This window comes from Bos mutus, chromosome 3 (genome assembly GCF_027580195.1).
Source record: "Bos mutus isolate GX-2022 chromosome 3, NWIPB_WYAK_1.1, whole genome shotgun sequence".
NCBI classification, from domain to species: domain Eukaryota; kingdom Metazoa; phylum Chordata; class Mammalia; order Artiodactyla; family Bovidae; genus Bos; species Bos mutus.
Window position 1 is genome coordinate 113,305,757 of NC_091619.1, and position 19,299 is coordinate 113,325,055.

A 19,299-nucleotide genomic window follows, 5' to 3' on the forward strand; every position below is an offset into this window, starting at 1 on the left:
GGATAACCGTGGGCCGTGTCTTGTCAGGTCCCAGATGAGAAGGAAGGAGTCCTTTGGCCCCGACTTGGATAAGAGCAGTTGGTTGATGTGTCCCCCAGTAGCACAGACCAGAGTGGCCATGAGTATTCCCGGCTCTGACTGTCCTGGCGTCAATGGGCGTGTCCCTCCTCCCCGTGTGGACTGATCGCCAGCTCCAGAGCGGGATATGCAGGAAGATGGCAGCTGGCACGTCCCCAGCTGATGACTGCCATGTCCACAGACGTGTGTCCCCAGCATTCTCCAGATGTGACGAGTTAAAAAGAAATATAACACTGGGAACTCCTGGTGGTCCAGTGGTTGAGACTTCGGCCTTCCAAGACGAGGACACAGGTTCGATTGTGGCGTGGGTAGGGGAGAACTGGGACCCTGCGTGCCAAGCAGAGCAGCCAAAAAATTTTAAATATAATAATTTTAAAACACAAAAAGAGAAATATAACACTAGTGATTAGGAGTTTCTGGGGAAATTACCTTTAAAAGAGCTCATTACCTTGTTCTGATAGCAGGCGTGAGGGAAAAATAACAGAAAAATTCACTTGGAAGTGGGGAGACCCCTCCACCTCCCACTGGATACCCTAGGAGAAATTTCTTTTTAATGTTTGTTTGTTCTTAAGAAACAAAGCAGTGCTGGCCACCTTGAGAGAAGGAAGTAATCAGAGTAAATGAGATGATGCCAAGAAAGTCCTAGCGTTGTTCCTGACACAAACTTGGAGCCCAATAGTATTATTTTCATATTTATTATTCCATGCGGTAGATTCACTATAAAGAAACAAGTATTCCTTCATGGAAGTCATATGTAGCATGATTTAAAATGTAACTGTTCTATAATCCTTTTTTCTTACTTTTTTTTTAATCTTGGGAGGCAAAGGAAAGTCATAATGCAGATATAATTCAGTTCTGAAAACTCTAACTGTATCTGTAAGCGTTAACGTATTATTGTTGTTTAGTCGCTAAGTTGTGTCTGACACATTTTCGACCTCATGGGCTTTAGCCCGCTAGGCTCCTCTGTCCCTGGGATTTCCCAAGCAAGAATACTGGAGTGGGTTGTTGCCATTTCTTTCTCCAGGGGATCTTCCCGACCCAGGGATTGAACCCACATCTCCTGCATTGGCCAGTGGATTCTTTACCACTGCGCCATCAGGAAAGTTAACATATTGGGCTTCTGTGGTAGCTCAGCTGGTAAAGAATCCACTTGCAATGCAGGAGACCCTGGTTTGATTCCTGGGTTGGGAAGATCCCCTGGAGAAGGAATTGGCTACCCACTCCAGTATTCCGGCCTGGAGAATTCCATGGACAGAGGAGCCTGGCGGGCTGCAGTCCATGAGATCGCAAAGAGTTAGACACTACTGAGCAACTTTCAACATATTAATCTCCCTCAAAAAGAAAAACAGCCACATACCAGCAGTACCCATCAGCATAAGCTTGGGGTCCATGGATGCTGCTGGTGTAGAGTGCTTGCAACTAAACTCCGTGCGCAGATTTAACCCCTTCCTCAGGAAGTGAGGTCGCTTAACTGACCGGCTCTGTATAAAGACAGGGCCTTCAGGTATAAAGAATCAGGCCTTCTTCACCAGGGCCTGAAATCCTAAAGAAGGCTGGGCTGCCGCTGCACTGAGATGGCATGGGGGTGGTCCATCCTGTCCTCCTCCCTGTCTTCTCCATGCTGAGTTGGGCCCCGTCCTCCAGGTAGCCCAGATGTCCACATCCACAGCTCAGCAGGGAGCCCCTGAGCATGGCCCACTGGGGAGAGGCCATCCCAGCAACACAGGCACCACCCAAGGCGTCTTTATTCCAGAGCTGTGGCCTGATCCCCCATGGACAAGACTTAAAGGAGCGTACCCTTGCCTCTCCAGGACGAGGCCAAGCCATTCGGTTAAAACGAGAAAAAAATCACATAAGAACGTGTGGTCAGTGTTTAACTGCCTAGTGAGCTACTATGGAGTGAAATGCCTTGACCACAAGTCCCGACTCATACCTGCCTGTGGCTGAGAGCTCAGGGCCCGAGAACACGCTTCATACCCTAGAAACACAGCGCTCACGGACGGTCACGGCCACCACCGCCTATGGCTGCGGCTCTCTCGGTCACTGTTATTGGGACTGTGGGTTCTGATTCCCGTGTTCATGGCTCACATAATTAATCGTGTGCCTTTCTGGCTTGACAGTCACCCCACTGGACACCCCCTCTCAAAAGGACACTGTGTCAGATGAATCCAGTTTGGGGTGTTTGCACATTGGGTTCTCAATTATGACGTGAAACGTGGCTTTGCTTTCCAGGGTCATCCAGGCATGTTCCTGCGGCTCACCTTTGCAATCCCAGCCTTTTCTCATGAACTGCTGTCACCAGGCTCGGGGCATGGGACACCCTGCTTCCGTTTGCTCTTTTGAGCCTTTCTGGTGTTACGTGATCATTAGTGGACCACCCAGGGTTTCATCTTCTAGAGACGGGTGAAACCTCTCTGGCCACTCACGCTCTTGAGTTAATTCATCACCTTAAATGCTGTGTGAGGTCCTCTCTTTCCCACCAGTTACCACTGACTACAGGTCCCAGGTCACCCTCTGTATTGCGACTTTTAGGGAATTGTTTGGCTCATTCACATTTCTTTGTATCCTTCCCTCCCCTCACAGATGAAAAGAAATGAATTTATAAACAGGTACATCTAAATGCGATTTCTGTTAGATCCTTGTACACAGAAATGCAATGAACATTTCATTATATTGGTCTTCTATCTTGCCCATTTACTAACTGCGAGTATTATGTCTCGTCATTTGTAGATTCCTTGGGGTTTCCTTTAACTGATGTGAGATGATCGCTTCTAACATTTCATCCTTAAGAATAATGTTCTTTGGGTTTGCATAGCTGTGCTTTGTCCACAGAAAGAGGATTCCCTTCTATTCCTGGTTTGATAAAAGATTTTAATCGTATTTTAAATTTTTGTCTTCTTTGTTAGAGAGTCATACATGCTACTTCTTTTCTCGTAGAGGCAAACCCTGGGATTTTCTCATGTGTATCTAATCTACCAAGGTCTAAAGTTAGTCCTTAACTCTCCTGGGTAACAGTGCAAAATCCTAGGGCGTTTTCACTCCTGGGTCCCCATCTCCACTTTAATTTCTCTAGAATTGGGTACTTTCCCCAAATTAGACATGATAAGAGAATTAGCATTTGGTATAATTTTTGTTTAGATGTATCTACATATGTATCTATGCATTTGCTCACCAACCCATCTGGCTCAAACCTTCTTTGTAGAATCTTCAGAATTCTACAGTTCCATTAGGGAAGGGTGCTGCTTGGTCACTGGGTCTTTCCGTTTTTATATGAAAAAATCTTGATTCCACTCTGGCTCTTGGAAGAGAGCTTTCCCAGCTCCGGATGTCTGGTTGCACCCCAGCGGCCCTTCCCCTCCCGCTTCATGGACCCTCCTGTCCAGCCCCTTCACTGGGCTGTCCTGGGTCTGCTCCACGTGATGGCCAGTTTGGCCCCTTTGGGGGGTGGGCCTGCAACCTGCTCCTTTTCTGCCAGCGCTCTTCCACACCACCACAAAGCACCCCCGTCACAGGAGCTCTGAACAGTTGCCGGGAGGGAGGGTCACAGACGTGTGAGAAGCTGATGGGAGTCGTGGGTCCTCTTGTCCAAGAAACATGACTGGGAGAGGCCCTGACCCACCTTCACCAGCTGTTGTTCAGAGCAGGATCCACGGACTGAGGCCTCTCCCACCAGCAGGCTAAACCCTGAGAGAGCAGCGATGCTGATGTTGAGTAGAACATGATACTATTGTCATCAGAATACACAAAAACTCCGTGAAAAGGTGGCATGGCCCTGTTTCCGTGGCATTCTGTGTTTGTCTAGGGAAGCGGTCCCCTGGCCCCAGGTATGGTGTGGCCAACACAGACATGAGCATTTGGTCCCCACCTGCCCGGAATCAGTGAGGTTGGGTGAGAGGGTCTCTCAGTCACAGGAGTAAGAGCTGCCTCTCTTCTGAGACCAAAGGGGAGGTAGAGAGGGGCCTGCAAATGGTTGCAGGTGCTTCGGAGGCTGAGGGAGCATCCTCCTGTCAGAGGCTGATGGGCTGCCAGTGAGGCGGGGCCTTGAAAAGGGGCGGAGCCAGCCAGACAGTATGGAACCCTCGGAGGTCAGAAGTCAGAGGCCATGAGGGGTGCCTGGGACACAGGCTGAAGGAGCCAGGCGTGTGGCAGACAGAGCAGACAGGCGTTTGTCAGATGTGAGCAGAAAGAATGGCCACGTGTGGGTGTCAGAGGCAACAGACTCGAGCAGCAGTCCGCCAGGTGGGCGCTGGGTCATTTGCATTATTGATAACAATCGCTCGCCCGGGAGATGGTGACACCACGCCGTCCAGCAGCCCGTGATGGGACACTACCGCTTGTCTGAGACGTGGTGCCTGGAAGTCCACGTGCAGACGTCTTCACGGCTCGCTGCAGCTGGCTGTGCCGTCTGCACACGGCGCCTCCTCCGCCTTTTGTTTTGTGTCGGAGGCAGGAGGGTAGATGAGGGCAGAGACATGCGCCGGCGCCATGGGGGGTGTCCCGTGGCCCAGACTGTTGAGGGCCTGAGTTGTGCACATCATTTAGCTGGTGGAAAACGCACTGAAGAAGGTGGGTCGCCCCCATTGTGAGGGTGAGGAAATGAGCCTAGGACGGGTAAAGAACTCGTCCGGACTCCGGCGTGCCAGGTGGCGGGGCAGGAATTTGAACATCGGGGCTCCTCTTCCTGGTCCACAAGGTCCCCCTTCAGATCACCTGGTATTTTGCTCGCTCTTCAGCCTGAGTCTCCCCAGCAAACCTGGTCTTCTGCCCTGAAATGACAGGCGCCCTCGAGGCCTCCCTCTTTGCTCTGGTGTTATCTGTGGATCGGGGCCAGGTGCTTATAAAGAAATTAAATTGCACCCTGAGATGAGCAGGGTTCACTTGATTTTCAGCCCGCTGTCAATTTCAGAGCCCAGCACCGACTTACAATATCAAGAACACCAGTTACAATACAATATCCCCGAGTCGCTTCATCTGTGCCCAGCACAGAGGCGCTGACATCACACGCTGGTTTTCCTTTTTCCTCCTCCCCTGAGCATTGATTGAAACCCAGCTAAGCCACGCTGGCTTTAGGAACCGAATCCGGAGTGTTTGGAGGTATGCGGGTTCAGATCTCCGCGGCGGGGCGGCCGGTCCTGTGCGTGCCCGCGGCCCCATGCAGGTGCGATTGAACCCAAAGGCCCTTTCATGACCGGGGACTTGGCGGAGGGGCCTCGGTCTCATGAAAGCTAAACTCTTCATCCCCACCACTCTTCTGTGTTTCAGAGCAAGAAGAAAACTTTGAGTTTATCATTGTGTCCCTCACTGGCCAGACGTGGCACTTTGAAGCCACCACATACGAGGAGCGAGACGCGTGGGTCCAGGCCATTGAGAGCCAAATCCTCGCCAGCTTGCAGTCGTGCGAGAGCAGCAAGAACAAGGTAAGACCCGGAGCAGCCTGCCCCAGGCCCCCACCCCAGCCCACCCCCAGAAACCAGGAGCCACTGATCCTGAAAGGGAAACGGCCGGGGGCAGGGGACGGGGTGCATCCTGTGAGGCCGTGAGATGGGTACAAAACCTTCACTTTTTCCATGCAGAAAGGGAAGTGATCAAGAAGATAATGAAACATTGTGTTGATGCATGTCCTGTATCATATATTAGTATCTTAGCTCAGCATGGCAGAGTATCCTGTTTTAAATCTTTTTCTCTCTCAAAGTCATCCCAAATGTAAAGTACTGACCTTTAATTGTAGAGGATGGAATCTTTTGGATCCTTGTGGCTTATGAGTCCACATCCGTTTTTAGGCAGAACACCCTCTGGAAAAGAAGTGCTGGTTTAAAAAGAAGCCCTGTTCCATTCTCACAAATGCCGCCCCCCCCCCAATTCAAATCCATGTCAAGTTAGGAAACTGTTGTACTGTCTTCCATGAAAAGTGCATGCATGTATATGAGTGTGCAGTGAGTTCAGGGAAGATAAAATATCCATTTTCTAAATTCTGTTGATAAAGCCTGGTATGTATCTTTATTCAATTAGAGTTAATTCTTTTGCGTTTGTTTAGCCAGGAGAAATAGATTTTAACCTGCATTTTCTGAATTACTGCCCCATAATAGTCCTTATACAAAGGTCATTTTTCTTGTTTCCTTTTTCCAATCAGAGTATTCCTTCAAAAATCATTATTTTTATGCTTGGATATTTTAAACCCTTTCTCTGGGACACTAACGTCTTAGAGAGCATTTTTATTTTTTAGATTGTGAACAACTAGAAACCAGGAGAAAGAGCATGGCCTCTCAACCTGCAATTTCATTTGTAACCATTTAAAGAAATTTCTGCCAATGATTTATGTTCAGCTTTGTCATTAAGAAGGGAGTCTGTCTTTCAGAAAGATGGAGTATCTATTTTTATTAGCCTCTTTAACCAGGGTAAACCAGACCACAGTCATTATTATTATAATGTAATTTGCCTCTCTTTTTAAAAGAAGTTTTATACCCACAGTGGGGAGAGCCAGGGCCTTTCATTTCTGAGCACCTTGGCTTTACTTAAGTCGCGGCCGCAGATGTGGCTTCTGAAGCAAACTCAGGATGCTTCCGGGTCTCCTGTTGACGGGGACCAAAGACACGCATCACCCACAAAGCTCAGGAAGCCGGTTTCAGAACAGGAATTGGCTGAACAGACAAAACGCGTCTCCAGATTTTGCATAAAATCACGGTATCTCGAGTCGGACCCTGAATCCATGCCAGAGGATCAGACTCAGGAAGGTGGAGCACAGCGCTGGCCTCTTCTGTTTCACAGCCCTGCCACTCTCCTCCCAGCTCCCTGCTCTGTGGACACGGCCAGCATCACCTTCGGGCCTGATGCAAACACCAGCCTCAGGATGCTGCCCTTTCCCTCTCCCTGGACGTGTGCCCTCTCAGTCAGGCACCACTCCTAGAAGGAGGACTCGCTGGGCACAAAGGCAGACTTGTACCCATTCACCTTGGGCATTTGCTGACCAGGCGTGCAGGTGTACAGCATGGAAATAATATCCACAAGGAACAGCTGGAGGGGAAAAGAATGGGCTATGACGTATTCTAGCTGCCCTTGGATAATCAGTTGGTGGCAATCCAAGAGATTATAAAGGTAGACAGAGACAGTCACACACTCATACACACACACACATACACACTCACTCCAGATGCCAACAGAAATTGTTCTACACACTTTGAATATTTGGGCATGGAATAAAACCCTAATGATGTATTATGCTACCCTAATGGTGGCAGTTAATAAATTGTCGTTTGTGATTGAGTGGTCAGCTATCAATTATTTAACAGCAAACGATTTGACATAACGATGCTTCAATTTATGAATAATTTTTATACAAACATCAAGTTTATTCCAAGTGTCCTCTGGAATTTATTTGGCTTTGACCGTTGTATTAAATGTATCCATCATGAGCCTTAAAGTCCTTCAAAGGTACATCCTTTTACTGGCCACCTCTATTTTGAAAAATTCATCCTTAGTAAATGATCATGAATTCATGTAAAGTTTTATCAGTAAACATATCCCTCACAGCACTCTTCATAGTAGAGGAGAGCAGGAAACAGCCTAAATTTCCATCAAAGAAAGCTTCATAAGTAAGTCATCATAAGTGGAATATCATGCAGTCATTTAAAATGATGCCAGAGTTATTATGACACTTGCTCTAAGAAGTCTTGGTGCCGAAAGACTGAAAATCAGTAACATAGGTAATAGCTACCTTCCGAAATCAAATTTTAGAATATAAAAAATAAAACTTCTGGATATTCACTACATCAATAAATAAATGAATTAAAATGATGCCAGAGGTTACATGATGCCACTGAGAGATGACGCTATGACATTAGACAGATTCCAAAGTAACATATGCTGTGCTGGTTTTTTTTTTTAAAGCACTTCTAAAAAAAATAAAAAATAAAGCACTTCTATCTCTATACATGTGCTTTTTTCAAAAAAAGCTTAGAATAGGTATCAAAATATTAATAAAACCTAACGATGATAGTTTATCATTTTATGTTGTCCTTTCCCCCTTTGTACTTTGTGACTTTCTCAGAAAAGACGATGAAGGATGTGTTGAAGCATAAATGCCCCCAGCCACTTGCACAGTCCCCTCCGCCCCACCCCCACCCCCCACTGCACGGTGGCCTTGCTGGTGCGACAACTGGCCGAACGGGAAATGGGAAGTGAGTCCCCAAGGCGCAGAGTGTAATGGGGGCGTGGTCGCCTGACGAGGAACCACCAGACGTGTCTTGGGCACCGAGCCTCTCATCTGTCGCATCTTACCACGTGCTCCTGATGGATTTTTCATCAGCTGGGCTCCATCCCAGAGACATTTAGTGTGCTGGGCTCAGCTGCTCCATTGCATCCGACGCTGCAGCCCCGTGGACTGTAGCCCACCAGGCTCCTCTGTCCGTGAATCTCCCAGGCAGGAATCCTGCAGTGGGTTGCCACTTCCTCCTCCAGGGGATCTTCCCGACCCAGGGATCAAACCCCCGCGTCTCTTACATCTCCTGCGTTGGCAGGCAGGCTCTTTCCCGCTGGCACCGCCTGGGAAACCCAAAGGCATCTGGAGAGGAGACCCGTTTTGAACCCAAAACTTGTGTGCTTGCTCACGATCCATCGGTGACTCCCGGGTGCTATTTCGCAGTCATGTACACTTATCTCAGGGTCCTCATATCTTCCATTTATCTGTCTCCCTCTGTGCCCAGTCCCGGCTGACCAGCCAGAGTGAGGCCATGGCCTTGCAGTCGATACGGAACATCCGCGGGAACTCCCACTGCGTGGACTGCGAGACCCAGAGTGAGTACGCACAAGGGCGGGAGGCTCCGCCCTGGACAGAGGGAGGTGGGGTGGGCGGCCGCAGCCCATGCTGCCGCAGCCCACGTCTGTCATCTGCTGTGGAAGGTGCAGTGCATGATGTAATGGTGCGGAAGGCCTTGAAGTGCTTTTGTTTGGACTTTAACACAGTGCCCTGCGCACGGAAGCCTCTCTGATGGCACCATAAGTATTTCTCTCTCTCTCTCTCTCTTTTTTAATTAGATGAAATGTAGTTGATTTACAGTGTTGTGTTAATTTCTGCCATATAGCAAAGTGACTCAGTTGTCCCTGTGTGAACGCTTCTTCGTAATCATTTCCATTCTGGCTTCTCATGAGTCCTGCTTATGCCTCTTGGCAACCCCATGAGCCACAATCACACCACCGGTGCTGGGCTTCAGCCAGCTGCCCACATGCTGCGCCGCACCCAGCGCCCAGGGCACACACTGAGCAGACTTGGTGCAGAAGGTGGGCCGGGCCGGAGAGGGTGGGGAGGGAGTCGCTGGGAGCCAGGGAGACAGCAGGGTGCACGGCCGAGCGGCTCTGGTGTTCAGGGAGAGGGCAGCTGCTGCTCAGGTAGGATTTGGGTGACTTTACAGGAAGAACTCGGGACTGTCACACATCAAAGAGAAGGGGAGAGCCTGCCTGGGAGAGAGACCACCCCAGCCAGCGGGGCAGCTAAGAGCAGGATGCTGAGGCCAAGTCTGTGGCCTCCAGGAGACAGAAGAGGTCTCTTCTGCACACTCCTGGAGGGACTTTTTTAAAGCGTCTTCTTTTGTTTGAATTTTTAACTTTTACTTTCAAGCTGCATCATGCCATGAAGTTAGAAGAAGAGAAGTCATCACATGAAGTGTGTTTTTATCAGAGATCTTTAAAAGCACAAAATCTGATTATTCTCAGAACCTCCATTAGGAGACATGTCCATGATGGTTTCCACCCACCATCTGGAAGACCCCTTTAAAGGGAATATTCTGTGGCTCACGGGCTTCACAGTGTGTGGCCGATTGGAGGGCAAGAGAGTTTTCTGGGAGTGGGCCAGGCGGGTGAGTGCCCAGGCTGGGGACGGGGAGTGAGAAGGGGAGACTGGTTCAGGGGAGGCTCTGGGGCCAGTTGGTTTAGAGTGAGGCCACATTTGACAAGTGTGGAGAGAAAAGCGATCCTAAGCTTCCACTTCTTAAACACGTTATCTCTCAGGTCTGTGTCCAATCCTGCCAGACACTGTCTCTCTCAATTCTCGTGACTGTAATAGTTGGTGCTACAGTGGGTCCCACTCCTAGAGGGACAGGAACAGTCTGAAGGATCGAGTTAGACAGCCCAGGTCACCAAAGAGCCAGTCACGGAGCAGGATTTAACCCTAAGCTCTTAGGTCAACCTGCTTTGTTTTCTCGGAAGACAAGGGAAAGGCTGAGGGACTGAGGTCAGGGCCACGAGCAATGACACGGTGGCAAGGCCATTTGGTTTTCTGTGTGTTATCATTATTATTATTTCTGCAGGCATTTGTTTCTTTTTGCCCCACCAAGACCACCTCTGAGGTCACAGACCCCTCTTCTTGTGTGTCCCCCCCACCCCACCACCACATGGTCCCCACCCCCTTCCTGCCTTCCTATGTTAAATATTAAATAAATGGCTGGCTGATTTCTGTTGAATTAGCCTAAAGTCCCTCCCGGGTCATTTGCCATTTATAGAATGATTCCAGATAAATATGATGTCAGTTACCTGGTTTTTTTTTTTTGGTGACTCTTCAAGTCTACCTGGAGTAAGGTATTGATTATTCCTGGATGATTTAAGCCTTATTTGCTTCTGTCAGTGGTGAAAGCCATTGACTGTCAAGGTCAGCCCCATCTTTGGAAGTCAGCTGGAGACTCTAGCATGAGGCCGGCCCTGGGCCTGGGTCCTCAGTCTCCTGACCAGGCCAGCCAGTTCCACACCAGGCGCCCCAGGGCTGTTCCCTGGACCCACGTGATGTCCGTGGTTCGGTGTCCAAGCCCAAAGCCTGTTCCGATTCGCTCTGCGAGTCATGCAGGAACCTAACCATCTTGCCAGCAGTGAAGGATGGAGAAATGGGAACTGCTTGGGTGGTTGCCCCTCAGTAAGATCCCTGAGAGTCAGACGTTCTCATTGTGGTGAGCCCCTCTTTCATCTTTGAAGTTTGCAAGCACACCCACCATGCCACTAAGAATGCTGATGTGCCCCGGATGCAGGCAATTACCGGGGACACTGCAGCTTTGGGAATGACCAGCTGTCCCTCTCTTCCCTTCTCCTTCCCTGCATCAGCAGCCATCCACAAGAGACACCCAGTCACACCTCCTTTCCTTTCCCTGTGTGTCTGCTTGCTCAAGGGGTCTGCCCACTGTGTGTGTTGGTCGCTCAGTCGTGTCTGACTCTCTGCGACCCTTGGACTGTAGCCCACGAAGCGCCTCTGTCCATGGGATTTCCCAGACAAGATATACTGGAGTGGGTTGCCGTTTCCTTCTCCAGGGGATCTTCCCGACCCAGGGATCGAACCTGGGTCTCCTGCACTGTAGGCAGATTCTTTGCTGTCTGAGCCACCAGGGAGTCTGCAGAAGTGCCCAAACGTGCGTGTTTTCTCTCCAAACCCATGCTTTCAATTGTTCATTGTGTGGGGAATTCTGAGGCCTTGGCCAAAGCCTTAGGTGTCTCAAAGTTGCCGCCATCACGTCAGACCTCCTGAGATGCCTAAGACAGTTCCAGGTGGTGTCCAAGGCAGCATGTTTAAGGCCCTGACTCCAAGGAGGGACTGCTGGACGGGGAAGTCTGGCTAGCAGTTTCGCTCCTGAGATCCAAGGGCCTTGGGAGTGAGTGACGGCAGTCCGGTTGCATCTGGCGTCCCCTTCCTCCGCCCGCAGATCCCAACTGGGCCAGTCTGAACTTGGGAGCCCTCATGTGTATCGAGTGCTCAGGGATCCACCGGAACCTCGGCACCCACCTCTCTCGAGTCCGGTCTCTGGACCTCGACGACTGGCCCATTGAGCTCATCAAAGTGATGTCGTCCATCGGGAACGAGCTGGCCAACAGCGTCTGGGAAGAGAGCACCCAGGGGCGGACGAAGCCCTCGCTGGACTCCACAAGGTAGGGGTGCGGGGAGGCGGGCACTCACTCAGCCTTCTGCTCAACAAAACCGGGAGTGACCTTAGCGACAGCCACCGCGAGAACCACCCTGGCCACCGGTGGGAAGGCCAATAACCAGCCGGAAATGTCTGTGTTTAAAGTTGGTTTTCCACGGACGTGGATAATTCCAACTCCTTAATTTTTCATGTTTGTTTTTACACTTAGGGGATCCCTCTCCCTCTCTCAGAGACGTATTAAGCTTCTAACCTGATGAATATATCACTTTAATTAATACATTTCTAATAGGCATAAGCTGTGCTGTTAACACTAATTATGGAATTTGGGATTCTTTTGATTTTGTTATTCTTATGTCTTTGATAAGCATCTATTCCATTGGCTCCACTCCCCTCTGACCTCCCACTAAGTGAGTTGATAGTAACCAAACATATTTTATTTTCTAAACTGTATTCCTAACACATTTAATCAACCAAGTACGGAGTCCGTAACGTGTGGTGGCTCCTCATTAGTGTTAATTGTTACCCAGTGTAAAAAACGCATTTATTTTGAGCCCATTCTGTTTCTCATTTTTCATTTGCAGCAATTATAAGCCGTTTTTGAGTACACATGCATATTTAATGTACCTAAGAGGTGGTAAAATGGCCCGTCTTCTGAGAAAGCCTCTTTCGCGGAGGCGGGGTGGACCGTCGCGTCTCCGAGGCTGTTCCGGCGTCTGAAGCAGAGGCGTGGTGGGCGGGCGCAGCCGTCGCGTCTCAGGAGTGTGCGCGGTGACGGGGGTGGCTGGGCCTCCCAGCACCAGCGCTGATGTGTTTTGCCGGGGATCAGACAAGGAAACCTGGGCGTCCGTCTATGGGTGGGCCCCACGCGAGGGGTAAGAAGTCGGTTTCTATCAATAAGCAATAATGGTGTGGCAGGGCGGTGGGCTTCACCAACACTGGAAAATGAATTTGGGGTGCCCCCTTCGGTTCACTTGCGAGAATGAAGCCGGTTCATTAACCCTACCCTTCGTATTAGATGCTCTGTGGAAAGGGGGTGGGGAACTGAAAGGTGTGTGGCGTCTCTGCTTAAAACCTCTCAGCTCGGCGCTATGAGCTCTTCCGTAAGTTACGTTGTGTAGTATGCCATGTGGGCAACGGTCCTACAAACTGAAGACATGATACACTTTTACAGTTTTAAATTTTGATACAACGCTAATATGGAAATCTACTGGTTCATCCACTAGGGGCATTCTTCAAAGATTAGTTCGTGTTTTAATATGTATTTTTTTCATACATGTATGTAGTTTCCCATACATGTATTTTTTCATACATGTACTAGAGGGTAGTTAGATCTGAAAAAGAAAAATGATTGAAAATTGGATTGAGCTTAATGTGTGAATGCAGAAAACGTTGAAGTAAGTTGAGAAAAGATTAATTTTATACATCTTACTGTTTGTATGTAAAAGGAGCATATGTACTATTTTTAATACCATGAATTAGAAGAGTTTGTTTTTCCATCTGTCATAACTAGAAACTGTTTAGAATGATTAGAAACAAAGATGTCAGTTAAGTTTTTAACTGGGAAATATTTTGTAATAGTTTTGTCTTCATAAGTGAAGACTGTATGTAAGAGTATTTTATTATTCTGTCTTGAGTATTTTAATTAAGTTCCTGAGTGTATGACTTCCCCTTCTGTGCAGGATTGTACATATTGTATCTTTACAGATTACAGACATTTGAGTCTTCCTTTCCCACAGGTGAAGTCATTGTCATGAACTTCCTATGGTGAGGATGGTATGGTTATGTGGTCTTGCCCAACGTAACTTTGGAGTTTCTAAATTCTGTTCAACTCTTAAGAAGATAAAACATGTTTGAGAATTGACTGTGCCTTTGGTAATTCTCCCAGGGAGTTGTGGTTTTAATTAAACTCAGCAAATATTCATCGAGTGCCTTCTCATAGAACAGAAGTGGTCGCCAAGTGATGACCTTAGGTCTGCAGTGATGGGTGTGTGTGCTCAGAGCTGGCCAAGGATGCCAGGACCCAGTGGCATTCAGAGATGGAAGGGGTCTGTGGTCTCAGGGAAGTTCAGGAGAAATGTCTTCTGAGCTGGCCTTGGAACCATGGGGTGGTTCTCCAGGCTTAGGAGTGTGGGGAGTGTGTGGTGGAGGCTTAGGCAAAGATAGGAACGCCAAAGGCAGCCTGGGGAGCCCCTGGGGAGGTGGAGCCGTGGGGACAGTGAGGGATGGGAAAGGGCAAGGCCATGGCGGAGCAAAGACCTCGTGAGCCAGGGGTGGTGCTTCAACAGTGACTCAGGGTGGGTGGGCTTCCCTGGTGGCTCAGCTGGTAAAGGATCCACCTGCAAGGCAGGAGACCTGGGTTCGATCCCTGGGTTGGGCAGATTCCCCTGGAGAAGGGATAGGCTATCCAGTCCAGTATTCTTGGGCTTCCCTGGTGGCTCAGCTGGTAAAGAATCCACCTGCAAGGCAGGACACCTGGGTTCGATCCCTATTTTGGGAAGATTCCCCTGGAGAAGGGAACGGCTACCCACTCCAGTATTCTGGCCTGGAGAATTCCATGGACTGTATAGTCCATGGGGTCGCAAAGAGTAGGACATGACTGAGCAGGTTTCACTTTCACTGGGGGTGGGCAGAGGGTGGGCTCTTGGGGCTGTTTAAGTTTTCGTGGATGTCCCACCTGTTCCCGGGAGGATCAGAGGCAGCCAGCAGGGTCATAGGAAGAGATGGAGACAGGTGAGGAGACCAGTCTGAAGGCGGTGGTCCTGGTAGAACAGAGGGAGAGCCTCAGATACACTCAGAAACAACTCAACATAATTGCATCATGAAAACCCAGACCCCTACCTCCTCCACTACCTCCTGCAGTATCTTCAAACAGACAGAAAACTAAAACGTTTGCCCTGGAATGTCCGCATGGAATTCCACCTACGATGTAAGAAGTGATGCCTGGCCTGGTCCCTGCTTCCCCAAGACCAGGAGAGATACACCCCCCTACCCGCCCCATCTCGCTGTCTCCACTGGCGGTGCTCGCTAGCACAAACAGCTGGAGGGCTCGCTAATGTGGCCCTAAGGTAATACTAAAAAGAAATATTTTAATAAATTTTTATCTCCATCTGAGGAAAAGCCAAGTGCAATATATCCAGTCTAATTCTTTGAAAAGGGGCCCAGCTGTTTTCCCGAGAAGCTCCGTCCATTCTGTCTTGTTCAGAAGATTCATTCTGACAGTGGCATATAATTAGAAATGTGCTGTTCCTCCCCCAGCACACACGCATGCACGCACACACACACACGCTCAGGAGCATGGGGGAGTAGAACACAGCTGATCCTTCAAACACACAAACAGGCTGAGGACCATGGGGAAGTAGAACCCGGCAGATCCTTACACACACACACACACTCAAGACCATGGGGAAGTAGAACACGGCAGATCCTTCACACACACACACAGGCTGAGGACCATGGGGAAGTAGAACCCGGCAGATCCTTACACACACACACACTCAAGACCATGGGGAATAGAACCCAGCAGATTCTTCTCCAAAAAAAAAACCTGAAACCACCTTGCACGGTGTCGCCCAGACCTGCAGGGGACACAGGACACAGGGAAGCAGGGTCCTCTGACCAGCCGTCTGTCCCCTGCACCCTGATTAGGGCAGCTTCGGACGGCTCATAATTGGTTCTAGCGATTCTCAGCTGCCCCGAGAACTGCCGTTCAAACTTGAACAGCACAGAGATCAATCGAAGCTGACGGCGGCAAAGCCGTATTGACTTCCCATTCCTAAACCAGGGGATCATTAGTCAAGAAAAGCATCTTTTAATTACTCCCAGGAAGAAAAAAAAAATCTTTTTTTGGATGGATTCTGCAACAACTGCCATTTTTTTTCCCCCGGTGCATTCGATATTAAATTTATTGTCGTGGGAGGGGAGAGGGGGCCCTTCATCCCACTCTGTGATGGAGGTTTAATTTGGAGAAAGGAGCCAGTTAGAGATCGATGTGGTAACAATTAACTACATCTGGGGTGGAATCAGAATTCCCCTCTAATTGCTATTGATACCATTTAAGCACACACTTAAAATATTGATTGTAAATGGAGCTGCAGAGGGAGAGGCGAGGTGGGAACAGAACTAGCGTCGGGGGCTTACAGAGGGGCGGCCTGCTGTCTGCAGGCCGGTCAGTGCCTGAGTGTGTGGACGCCCACAGGGTCTGGAGAAACCAGGCAGGGCTCCAGTACCCGTGTCAGGACACGATTCGGAGGTAAAGACATTAAAACAGTCGTGTGCGTCTTTCTGGAGTGAGTGAGTGAGACAGAAAACTGGCTCGCTTGGAATACACATGTCAGGGGGTCTTGCAGCCTTGGAGCCTTGGAACCCTTGTGGGTTCGTGAGCAAAACGCCCAGGATACGATGAAGCCGTCTCCACAAGCCTCTGTGCGCATCCTGGCACGCTCAGCCACGCGCTGGTGTTCTCGGGGGGCCAGTCTGCATCACTTAAGGCAGGTCCTTCTTTTCAATCCCATCCCCCTTGCACTTCGAAGCTTTTTCGATTGACTTGCAGGGAAAAGAATGTCCTACCAGGACCGATCAGAGCCCTCCGCAGCCGCATTCCTCTTGGCAGCAGCTGAACTCTGCTGGGCTGAGCGGCTCTCTCTTCATCTCCCATCTTTGTATCTCCAGGTGGCGGGCTTTGGCCAAAGCCCGGGAGGGTGTGCAGGGACCAGTTGCTATTTGCATTTCACGGCAGGTAGCCTGTTTACAAGGCGCTTTGGGGGCCTGCCGATTTGGTCTAGGAAATCAAAGGAACCTGGAAGTGGAGAGCTTGCGTTTTCAATTCCATGAAAGAGCCCTTGGGAAAAGCTCTGAGCCCAGCTGAAATCATCCACCGTCTCTTTGATCCCACTCGGAAGGGACCCCAGCTTGCTGATGGGTGTGCGTTCCCTTCCCTCTCCAAGCATCCTTTCTCTGGGTTCCGTCATGTGTCAGTTCCCCTGGGCCCCTGGGCGCCCCTCTTGTCTTTAACCTCTAAAACGCTGTCAGTCTGGGAGGAGGCCGTGGGGCCGGACGTCAGGAATCTGCGTGGGAGAGACTGACGGACCGCACGCTCGCAGGCTGAGCGGGTCCACCCGGTGATCCGAGTTCCGTGTCCTTTTGATTTCCGAACGCCACTTTCATCTTATTTATGCACATGGAGATATTGATAAAGGGGAAATGTATCCAAACTGAAAATAATTGGATCCCCACCGCTCCCTCCGAGATATTAAAAGCAGCCCCACTTGGCCACGTCTCTGTCTCGTTAGGTTTGATCGTTAAGATCACAATATCGTAATCTCAGGCTCAAATTTCTGGCATAAAGATGCACTGATCCAAATGCGGCCTCAGGGAACGTGCGGACCCACGCGGCCCCAGGATTGTCTCATCTTATTATTTTTCCACAGCTCTTGGCCCCGCTGAGGTCGGTGTTTTGTCTCTTTTGAGTGTTCCTCTATGCTTGACACCTTTTCCTATTTTCTTTCCTTAAAAAAAAAGGGAAAAGAAAAATGGGCAGGGGGAGAAACATGGGGGGGGGATAAAAAAAGGACTTTGCCATGATGACCAGAACCCATCTGCAGTTGGGTGACATCTGCTCCCCACATGTCACTTCCCTCATTAACAAGCAATTGAATTAATTAAATGCTACTCAGAACACGCATAACAAGCTACCGGCAGTGTCCAAATTAGCACTGATAATCAAGGATGATTTCCTTTATTATCCTGCTAAGTGGTGTGCAGACTCTGATCTCCCTGTCTGCCCTCATCTATTTACATACCCCCAGCCTCTGCCTTTGGAAGCGGAGATTATCTCACCTAGTTAATTTGCCACGATCACCGAGCATGGCGGATTGATGCCCTGCCTCTGCCGCCAGAGCCGCCGAGTGTGGGGGGGTGGGGGGGCACCCTATCCCCCCTCCCCGCCTGCCCTCCCCCCAGCCCAGCCTTTGTATCTCAAGCTCACTGATAAATTAAAGGCCACCCCTGTGGTCTCTCAAGTGAGTAATAGAGGCAGAAATTTCATTTTGCAACTGGCTGATTTAATGATCCAAAGGGTAATTAATGGCCTGATTATCTTAATGTTAAATATGTCCGGCAGCAATTACTGTGACCTCCCGCTTGTCAAGGTCCGGGCTGTGCTCTTCTTTCAATTAAGTTCTCTGGGGCTTAATGGTATGAATAAACTCCTCTGATTCTGTCATCCCAGACGGACGCAGAGGGTTCAGAGAGCTGGGGGCTCCTCGGGAGTTTTAATCAGCCCCGTCTTCGACTCTGGCGATCAGAGTTAACAATTATCCCACGGACAGCCTCACTTTTCTTCTTCCCCTTGCAGGACCAACCCCCACGCCACCCCACCCGCCCTTTCCTGTTGTTGTTTTATTTTATTTATTTTCTCTTATGCGTTTCCGCGCTCGGAGGGAAGAATTCTGTTTGCGGAGGGAGTTGCTGTGCTCCGGCAGGCTCGTCTCTTCCAATATAAATTATCATGTGAGCGCTGTGGTTTTTCTGTTTGACAGGCTTAATTAATTGGCAGGAGCCCCCGAAAACGACAGGGCCACTAATTGCAACTCCGGGTGCATTCCTGTCATCACGGCATGCCTGTCAGCGGGCATGCCCTGGCCCCAGCCTCCAGAGCAGGGGGCCAGCCCTCCCAGCCTCAGGTCCAGGCGGGGACAGCGTCCTGAGCATGTAGGGACAACTGGCCGGCCTTGAGGAGCTTTGGGTTTGCAGGCACGCCGTACCCCACACAGGAGTGATATTTACTGCCTGTGAAGTTTACACGTCCGTGGCTCTGCAAACCCAGCAGCTGCTCGGGGGACCTAGTCTTTGACTTCAGATATTTTAGTGACTTCTCGGAGCAGGGCGGCTTGGAATCAGACCCCAGAGCTGTAACTCAGAGACTCTCCTTGACTGGACGGTCCTCATTAGCACGTTGCTAAATAAGCTAGGGTTTCCCTGAGCTCTGCACCCAGATCAGAAATACTCCGCTGTAAGTATTGAGCCGTCCAGGGAAATGTACAAACAAGAAGTGCATTAACACTGCCTCAAAAATAATACCTGAAGATTACAGTTGACAACAGACAGAGCCGTCCCTCCGGTAAACTGCAGGCAGGGAGTGTGGAGGGAATCTACGCATTGGCAGCATTCTCTGATTAAGCTCTTGGGATAGACCGGCCCTAATTATAAGAAAGGCGGATCTAACAAGGTTCTCCATTAGGTTAAGTAAAGCGGGATCCACGTTTTGCAGCGTAACTCTGCCGTCACCTGCCTTTGAAGCAGGTGGACGGGATAGTGCTGCTGGTTTATCCCG

General features: G+C 49.7%; 1 protein-coding gene across 5 annotated transcripts in view; it reads left to right on the plus strand.

Annotated features, from left to right (window-relative positions):
• AGAP1 (ArfGAP with GTPase domain, ankyrin repeat and PH domain 1) overlaps positions 1 to 19,299 on the plus strand; it is a 572,049-nt gene that overhangs the window by 494,334 nt on the left and 58,416 nt on the right. For all 5 annotated transcript variants that reach the window (XM_070368540.1, XM_070368539.1, XM_070368537.1 and 2 more), the window contains 3 exons: positions 5,341 to 5,495; positions 8,778 to 8,868; positions 11,751 to 11,973. In XM_070368540.1, coding sequence (XP_070224641.1) covers positions 5,341 to 5,495; positions 8,778 to 8,868; positions 11,751 to 11,973 — 469 coding nt within the window. The remainder of the gene's footprint in view (positions 1 to 5,340; positions 5,496 to 8,777; positions 8,869 to 11,750; positions 11,974 to 19,299) is intronic.